Below are 9,958 nucleotides of genomic sequence, written 5' to 3' on the forward strand. Positions count from 1 at the left end.
GCTCGCTTGACAAGAAGAGGGTAAGCTTGACTTAAAGAACACCAAAACGCGCCAAGATCTTTTGCAGTAAATTCAGCTTTTAAAACTTCTTTATATCTCATGCCAATTAAGTCATCTTTATCGCTGATATTATCCGTGTCGATTATAAATGGACCCCGCACCCAAGTTTCATTTTCAATCGATTCTAAGTTAAAGTATCCTTCAAAAGAAGGTTGCAATGTATCCAAATGCTTAGACACCTCTTTCTGTAGCATTTTTGATATCGTGCTGCTGTCACCTTGTGCTATTAACTCTTCAAACATCGGAAAATTTGCAAAGTTACTAGATTCCACAATCCTTTTCCAAAGTGACAGTTTACATATAAAACCTTTCAACCGTTCAGATGCATCCACGATGGTTACCGCAGAGCCCTGAAGAGACAAGTTAATCTCATTCAATTGGGTAAATATATCTGCCAAATACGCTAGCCTCCGTACAAAATCTTCGCTCTCAAGATATTCAGACAGTGAATTTCCTGTATATTTTAGAAAAAGTAACACTTCTGTCCTTAACTCAAACAATCGCTTTAAGATCTGTCCCCTTGACAGCCAACGAACTTCTGTTTAGTAAAGCAGCACTTCATGTTCTGACCCCATTTCTTGACAAAGTCTTTTAAACAGGCGGTGCCGCGGTGGTTTAAGACTCTTGCTCTGCTAATTATTTTGACACATGTAGACATAACTTCCTTCACGAATGTAGCTAAAGTCCGTGAAGACAAAGCATGTCGATGCAAGACATAATGAGTTATTATGACACGAGGGATCTAGTTCTTGACTAAAGCCGCGAAACCAGACGTATACCAAGCATTGCGGGAGCTCCATCGGTGTCTGCACGTACCGAGACCAAGTATAGTCTTCCATTTTGTTCGATGTTGTCATTTCAAAAACATCCGAAGCCTTTGTAGTCTCCAAAAGTGAAATGCAAAAAAGAAACTCTTCTTTAATACTACGTGTGTCTTGTTGTACGTAACGAACAAATACCAAGAGTTGGCTACATTGTGACACATCGGTGCTTTCATCCAATTTAATACTGAATGGAGACGGTGAAGCAATTAATTCTTCAACAACTTGTAAAACATTTGACGACATTTCAACAATTCTAGAATGAATAACATCGTTTGATAAGGGAACAGCTTCAACTTTGTTTTTTTTTGGATCCTTACGCGCATCGCGTAGTATTTAGTGATTAAATACCTACTGAATTCGCCGCCCTACACTATTTATTTTCTTAATAAATATTTTTATAGTTAACTGGCTTTATGCGGATCGCGGACCCCTGATACACATGCTATGGACCCCCAAGGGGTCCATGGACCACACTTTAAGAAACCCTGTATTAGAGTCTATTGGAGGATAGATATGTCAAAGAGATCTTGAAATACTGAATAAAACTGATTTTTAAAAAAATGCGACATGGCGCCTTTAAAAACTCATGTCTTCAATTGTTTTTAAAAGAGAATCGCCTGATTCATGTACACCCTGTGTAGTGTGTATAAAAACGCATATAAGAAAAAACTCTTCTGAATTTCTAAGAAGTTTTTTCTTAATAAAACCAGTTTATCCCTAAGGTTTATCCTACCTCGCAAGCTGCAAATTAGTTAATGTTCGTTATGTTGCTTCGAATACAGGGAGCTTCAAAAACATTCTCAGGTGGTTTAATTTTCCAAAATTTATAAAAAAAAGTTGTTTCTTATAAAAAGTAAATTTTATATTTAATCTGTTGTCATATAATTTTCAATAGAGTTAAGAATTTGTTTAGGACAAATTTGTTTGTTGAAAATTATTGTCTTTTTGTGCATTATTTTTAAACAGTTTGACTTCTTCTAATTAATATACTAATAAATTAATATACATATATTTCCTGTAAATGCAAACGTCATAAAGAACTTATTCCATCGTACTTATTTCAAAGTTTTTAAAGGAATGTTGACAGATCTGAAATTAATAATTTATTTAGGAGCCATCAAGCATATATGTCAACTCTTATAAGACTAGTTCCTTTTCAAATTTCAAACTAACTTGCATCTCTTTTATCTCTTTTATGAGTATGGGGGACACCTTAAAAGTCGCACTGTTGTATTATAGCCCTTTTCATGTAAGTTTTCTCAATATGGCGGAACACAGTCTATCTAAATTCGTATTTTTTATAAAAATTAGATGGTACTAGGAACGTCAGAGTCGGAAATTAAAATAAAATAAATTAAATAAAAACATAAAAATAGCTGAAATACGTTTAACTTAAAACGATTCTAAATATAATATTTCCCAATACCAAAAATAGTATTAAGACCACTTTCCAATTGGATAAAAGGGCATGATAACAGTATGGCTTTAAAAGGTGATATAATATAAAGAAAAAACATTTCATATTTTGCTTTTATTAATGACAACCAAACAGTTGTCATACAAAATCATTATCCATCAACAAAGTTTAATGATACGCTTACATCAAAGATTAAATAAAATACAAGATGCTTTGACGCTACATACATAATTAATTATCTATTATCTATACAGAGTGTTTCAAAAACCATGTGTCATCTCTCGTGGGAAAATTCCTCACGTAAAAATAAGATTTATTTTTCATATCAACATAGGTCTGATTCTGCTTTGTTTCGTAGCTACAGGGTGTTAAAGTTTTAATAATCTTTCGATTTATTATAATTTTCTTCCAAGTACTTTTAGTGATTCGAATGAAATTTTGAGGGTAAAAGTTACTGTAAGTGCTACATATTTTAATGTTATAAAAGTGTCGATATAAAATGCAATATGAACAAACTCAAAGCGTCATCAGGGACGTGCATATGGGTTATCACTGGCAAATTTTTCAAAAAAAAAAACATGTGCGACACTGACTTTTCTTCTGATATCAAAATTGTGTAGGCCGTTTAATGCCAATTAAAAATTGTCTCTTGATATTTTGTCGAATTCCGCCTCGTTGATGAGATAAACGCAATTTTATTAGTCACAATTAATAAAAATAAAATTAATAAATTAAATACTTTACCTAATTTATTATTAAATATTATTACCATTAGTTATTATTACTATTAGTGCAACCTACAGCAGTTTCAAATAATAAAAAAATTATAACATCCTGTAAATCTAAAACTATGCATTTTTTTTCCATGTTTATAGGAACTTTTTTTCATGTTTTTTGATGAGGAATCAATGAGTACTTATTTAAAACTTTCGCAAGTTAATGATAATTTTTTTAAAGGTTGCTATTAGACTTGGATCAAGGCAAATTAATAAAATTGCGTTTATCTCGTCAAGGAGGCCGAAATCGACAAAATATCAAGAGACAACTTTTAATCGGCATTAAACTGCTTTCACTATTTTGCTAACAGGAGAACAAAAGTCACTGGCGTACATGATTTTTTTAGAAAAGATTCCAGTATTAATATTTAGAAGAAAATTATAACAACTCTCAAACCAAACACCCTGTAACTACGAAACAAAGCAGAATCGGACCTATGTTGATATGAAAAATAAATCTTATTTTTAAGTGAGGAGTGTCCCCACGAGAGATGGCACATGTTTTTTGAAACACCCCGTATACAGGGTGCTGCAAATTCGAGGTACGAGCATTGGTGTCTCGGTAATCGTACACAGAAAAATATAAAATTGATTTTCAAAAAAATCCGTTTTTTCCAAAAAAAAACTCAGCAGTCCTTTAAACTTTTTTGATGGCATTTTAGTGAACATCCTAAAGCGCAACTTTGCCCCAATTTAACCATGTTCGTATCTGTTGCGATTAGCGAGATACCAATGCTCGTACCTCGAATTTGTAGCACCCTGTATACGATATTTGTATTAGATATTTTAGGGTAATTATAGGGTATTTTTCATTTATAGTTAAAATAATTAGGAATATTAAAAAACTGCATACTAATATATCTATGTATATAAATAAACTCAAAAAAGTCCTCAAATAAAGTATAAAATAAACTATAAGTTATAATAGATTTGTATCATTAATTGTGTTAAATGTGATAATTGACACAGTTATAATGTGGTATATTCTTCCTTTTTTATTTGATTTGCAACTACCATCATGGGCGCCGGAAGAATGAAATTTGGGGGGGGGGGGCAAGGTAAAAATGAATAAAAAATTGAAACACATTTTTGGTAATTATTGGGAAAACTGGAAATCGTCCGATTTTCACCAAAATTGGTATACACCCTATTTTGAAGTCGTAGATTACGAATCTGAACTTTTTTTCTTGGCGGTCTCTTACCGTTTTTCAGAAAAACGGAAAATAATTTCAATATCGAATTTTTCTTAATTTTTGTCATATTTTTAAGGTTTTCTAGCACATATTTTGTTAGGTATTCAATAATCAATGATCTTTTTGCTATTTTCTGTTACTTTTTTAACCAATTCTACGCATAATAGAGGAAAATTTGCTAAAATAAATTTGTAAACAATCTGAAAATGTTAGGTTATAGCTTTGTTCGGGTTCTTGTTATTACTGATTCTGAACCGTCCTAGAACTCTGCAGCGCATGCGCAAATGAAATAATGTCTTCATATTTCCTACTGCGCATACGCATCACAGTTGTAGGACGGTTCAGAATCGGTAATAAGAGAAACCCGAAGTAAGCTTATGTGTTTCTGGCATTTAAAGCAACGTTGCCAATGCTAAACCTATTCTGGAATTACGAAAGGCGGTCGCCAGAAGAACGGCTCCTTCCCATAACTGCTATTTTACCAACGAGATCTGACTATTTATAACCACGAAGTTGCACGAAAGAGTTTTGATTGCATTGGTTACAACTTCCATGCGGAGGGTGTTAATCTTTTGTTGTTATATTATATCAAAAAAGACTAACCCCCCCCGCCGCAAAGAAGTTAAAACCAATGCAATCAAAACTCTTCCGCGTAACTTTGTAGATATAGGTGTATATTTAATTATTGTCGATCTCATAATAGGTAATTTATTTAAAATCCCTAATCACCCGAAAAAATAGAAGATATGGCAACGTTGTAAATTTTCAAATTTCTAGATTAGGTCTAGAATATATTTGTCTCTCTCATTGCATAGGAGAGAGAAAGAAGGTGCAAATGTCAAACTTTCATCTGGTCTCAATTTTCTTTGTTATTTTGTTAAGAAAAGTGTTTTTCAGTAAAATGTTGGACATTTTTGTATCCCCAATCAAGTGTGGCTTTTAGATAAACTATAATATAATGAAAATATAGTGAAATTATTACTTTATAGGGCCGAAATAAAGAAAAATTCAATGTTGAAATAATTTTCCGTTTTTCTGAAAAACGGTAAGAGACCGCCAAGAAAAAAGTAGATTCGTACGACCTCAAAATAGTGTGTATACCAATTTTGGTGAAAATCGGACGATTTCCAGTTTTCCCAATAATTACCACATTTATAATTATTTTACAGGTAACACCTAAAAATTTCATAATAATGATTATTTTCTTACAGATGGATATAAGAAGATAGCTTTTATTTTTATTGTTTCAGTGATCCAGGGGGGGCAAATGCCCCCTCTTGCCCCCCCTGTCCGGCGCCCATGACTACCATATTTCTGTGTATGGGATATAAAGTGTTTCTAACAATATTTATATTAAATTTATTTTTAGAGCTTTAAAAAAAGGTATCTAGAAAAATAAAACGATGTACTTAAACAGCCGTTAAACGGTAGCCTACTAAAATGCCGTTAATAGATATTGTGACGTCGTTCATGTCGGCGGAAAGTAATGCCTAGCCTTAAGCATTTTGCAAGAGCACCTGTGGGTCAGTGGCTGAGGCTATCGCTTCGTAGGCGAATGGTCCGTGGTTCAATTCTCACGCCGACCAAGACTTTTTTATATTTTTTTGCTTATAGCGTGATCTTATTGCATTGGTTTCACTCTTTTTGGTTGGATTGGTTTAGTTATTTGGCGGGTTGGTTAGCGTGGTTATTTGGACGGTGTTAATTCATTGGTTAGTTGGTTATTTGGTGGGGTTGGTTGATTTTTACTAATTTATATTTGTTTTTTATATTTTTTATCAGTGTCGAGGTTAGTTGCGTTGGTTATTTGGTGGGGTGGATAGCTTTGGTTAGTCCTTATAAAATTCCTATATTTCATAAAGCCGTCGAGTGCGTCACATCAACGACGTCATACCTATTAACGGAATTTTAGTAAGCTACCGTTGAACGGCAGTTTAAGTACAGCCAAAATAAAATGCCCCTATACATTCTAAATTCAAAAATAAAAAAGAACATCTTGTTATTTATGTATCCTAATTAGGATTATTGTTTAATATCCTGCATATCTGATAAATAAGGTATTTAGAGATAGCAATTTTTTAAAATACAATTATTTTATTTGCTCATTTGAAAGTGTACAGGGTGGCTCGAATTCGACGCTCATCATTGGGATTTCGGAAACCGTAAGAGATACAGGATCGGTTAAATGGAGGCAAAGTTGCGCAATTTGATGCTCAATAGAATGCCGTATTGCATTTTTATTTATTTTTTATTTTTTTTAAACGTCGGCAAATATCAAAGTGACTATATATAGTGTTTTAAGAGTGATGAAAGGATTTAATTAAATTTAAAAAAAAATCAGGTCCGTATTTAAAAAAAAATTATGTTGATGATGGTCCCCAGAAGCTGAAACGTCAGAGTCAATATTTAATCACACAGAGTTATAGAGCAGAGAAAGTGGCCATGAAAATGTGTTTTTCATTTTCAGTTATCTTAACAAATAAAGCCAGGAAACGATAGAAAACAAAATTGAAAATTCCGGTTTTTTTCGAATATACTCGGAAGTATTCGGAATTTTTCAAAATGCAATACGGCATTTTATTGAGCATCAAATTGTACAACTTTGCCTCCATTTAACCGATCCTGTATCTCTTACGGTTTCCGAAATCCCAATGATAAGCGTCGAATTCGAGCCACCCTGTACTGTCGCATCTTGTATTAAGTATTTACTCTTTGATTATATGTAAGCAATTGGTGCTTTAATACACCTAAAGATGTATAAAAATTTATTTATTTCTTCTGTATAATTTTTTAGGTCAATTGCTTTTTTGAATTAAAACAAAACGATTTATAATTGATAAACAAAATTTTTTTGTTTATTTTAAAATGCAATTAGCTGTATTCTTTTTGTACCATACAACAATCTTAATGTATCTTAATACTTTTATGTATTACTCTAAGAAATACTAAGATTAATTAAGACCTCTAAAAGTTAATAAATAGCTCAGAAAGGACCAATTGGAGGAATTTTAGCTTACTTCAAACTCAATTACGTAATTTACAAGTTATTAACATTAAGTAACAGTAAAAAGAATACAGCTAGAGCACTAAAAATAATATTAAACATATACATGTTATAAAATGTAAACTTTTGAATGGATTAATAAATTTATTTGGCGTGAGCAGCATTGTATGTTACTTTATTTTCTATGTTTAAGTGGTTATAAATTTATTTACATACTAATTTATTGTTTAATTTAGACTAGTTATTATTGTGATATAACATTTTTAGATATTCTATATGAAGGCGGCGACCGATGGGCGGTTTACCATTGTTCTCTCTTATTAAATGCATTTTAAATATATTTGTTATTTAGTTCCTTTAATAAGTAAATTGATTAAACTTAAGTAGACATAAAATACGATCTTTTATTTCATGTATTCCATTTAATCCAGGTTTTCTTGAGCTCTACAACATAAAAAAGAATATATTACAGTAATTTATAGAGATTATTGATAATTTTATAGGCTTGGTGCATTTTAGTTAATTAACAAATTCCGACCGCAGCGCTGTATACGGCAGGAATCAGAAATATTGATCGCATTATCGTGGCTTTGTCATAATATATAAGTATTTTAGTTTTTTGCTAGTGCATTTGTTAAAATTGTAAAACACTCAGGAAAGAGATTTGTGTGATGTAACGCTGTTTCGGGTAGTAAAAAATAAGTGAAAAAGAATTCGAACTAGGCGTCGCGTCGTGCTGTGTTGTGACAATTTCAAATGTTAATAAAATTGCCGAAAAGAAGTTTACGCATAAAGGAGAGCATAACTAGGGCGTTGTTTGGTGCAATAACATTCAATAACTCAACTTTCCTGGATATTCAACTCTCCCGAAACAACATTTTATAGCTTCATAGTTTCTCACACCGATTTGATCAAAAGCAAAAATGGATTCAAGCAGTTCGACGAAACAAGTGGTAAACAAAGTGCTCGTTACATAATCAAAAAATTAAATAGACAAATACTAAATACTATGAGAGATAAAATATAATTTGCAATATTAATGGATACTTTTTTTAATCAACCAGTGATTAAATGTTTTATGAACATCTTCTAAAATTATAATTAAGTATTTTTAAAAAATTTTGTTATAGGCGAAATAGCCCCAATTATGACCCCACTAACAAAACCGGTGCGTAAAACTGCTTGCTACCATAGTTGAACTAATCTAAATTCTTTTTTGCTGGAATAATAAAAGTTAGACCTTCTGAAGATATCAAAATATTTACTTTTTTATTTTTACTTTTAGAATTTTCATAAATTATTCTTCCTAACACTTTTATAATAATTATATAATAATTTTTTTGTATAATCCCTATTTAAAGCCATGTATTTGTATATATCAGTTGTTTACAATACTATCGTGTACAAAAAGCATATTTAGCTTATGAAGTGGTATTATAATGATATTAATGTGAAACTATAGCTAAATAATATTATGCGATGGTGGCAGCGCCAGCGGAGAATGCCCCAAGCCTATAGAGATTATTTTAGAAATTTAATACAATCTTACTTATTATAAATTGACTGCAACACGTGAAAACTCTTTGAATATCTCTCCTCATTTTTGACAGCACTCTCTATCCATTTCTTTTTAATTTTGACCCATCTTTGCAAATGATTTCTGATCAGAGTATTTTTATCCGCAGGTGAAACTTCTTCCTTTAGATAAATTGATGACTTAATATGATTATAATTCATATTATGTTACATTTTAGTGAAATGTACTTACATAATTAAGATTGATATTATCTTTGCTTCGCTCTTTTTGTTCTGGTATTGGAGATGGAATTCTGATTATAGAAGATTTTGTTGGTGGCGGTAATTTTCTAACATCTATGGTCGAACCGTTCCATGTATTATCTGGTTCTGGTGATGATAATCTACGCCTAAAAATAAAATGAATATAAAAAAAATGATGTAGAATTTTACAGTGAATGTAAATTTAATATTACTACTTACTTTATTACTTTTTGTGGACTCTTAGGCTGATTTTCCATCCAAGCCCTACAAAGAGGATACAATGGGGTGTCTTCTTCAAAACGAGCTAAATCTACACTTCTATCGTAAAGTTTCATTACATATGTGTGATGATATGGTGCTGGCAATGCTTCGTTTCCTTTCTTCTTTCTTTCGCTTTAATTAACAAAGACATTAGTATAAAATTACTTTAGTGAGTACAATTACCCCTCAAAATATCAAAGTAGTGAACAGAGTTTGAATAAAATCTATAACAGATTAATTTATATAAATTTACCTTCTCTTTCTATGTGTATCATCTGAAGAATCGCTTTCATCATCGGAAGATTTTTCAGTAAGTTGTTTCAAAACGCCTTTTAATCTGCCTTTGGCCATCATATAATCGTTGACCGTTTCTTCCTCTTTTATTTCCACTTTAATGGGAGATGAATTTGATAATCTCCGTCTCTTAGTCATTTTGAAAATATTATTTCGACTACAAATGAAACTTTTCTCTAAATATTATACGAAAATGCAGAATCTACAAGCTACAAGACGTGTACAAGACCAAACCACAACAAAAATATTTAAATTTTAAAATTAGCATTTGACATCTGATATAGTGACAAGGATGACAAGAGTGACAAAATGCATTTGAACTACTAATCAGTGTAGCCAATAATCTTTTT

At 31.6% G+C, this 9,958-nt stretch overlaps 1 protein-coding gene across 1 annotated transcript; it reads right to left on the reverse strand.

Moving 5' to 3' along the window:
- Positions 1–7,432: 7,432 nt before the first annotated feature.
- LOC115888502 (protein lin-37 homolog) lies at positions 7,433–9,893 on the reverse strand. The gene is made up of 5 exons (XM_030908255.1): positions 9,568–9,893; positions 9,273–9,446; positions 9,043–9,199; positions 8,824–8,972; positions 7,433–7,718 (listed from the first exon to the last, which is right to left on the reverse strand). Exons 1-5 carry the CDS (start codon positions 9,744–9,746, stop codon positions 7,697–7,699), a joined length of 681 nt encoding a protein of 226 aa, XP_030764115.1. The 5' UTR covers positions 9,747–9,893; the 3' UTR covers positions 7,433–7,696.
- Positions 9,894–9,958: the final 65 nt, after the last annotated feature.

This window comes from Sitophilus oryzae, unplaced genomic scaffold, assembly GCF_002938485.1.
Source record: "Sitophilus oryzae breed Bouriz unplaced genomic scaffold, Soryzae_2.0 scaffold_1167_pilon_pilon, whole genome shotgun sequence".
NCBI classification, from domain to species: Eukaryota; Metazoa; Arthropoda; class Insecta; order Coleoptera; family Curculionidae; genus Sitophilus; species Sitophilus oryzae.

Excerpts from the sequence above, each read along its gene's own strand:
- LOC115888502 (XM_030908255.1), bottom strand. The coding sequence starts at position 9,746 with ATGACTAAGAGACGGAGATTATCAAATTCATCTCCCATTAAAGTGGAA. Across the intron at positions 9,447-9,567 it reads GATACACATAGAAAGAGAAG|CGAAAGAAAGAAGAAAGGAA; the intron begins GTAAATTTATAT and ends TGTTAATTAAAG. Across the intron at positions 7,719-8,823 it reads TTGCAGTCAATTTATAATAA|AGCTCAAGAAAACCTGGATT; the intron begins GTAAGATTGTAT and ends TTTATGTTGTAG.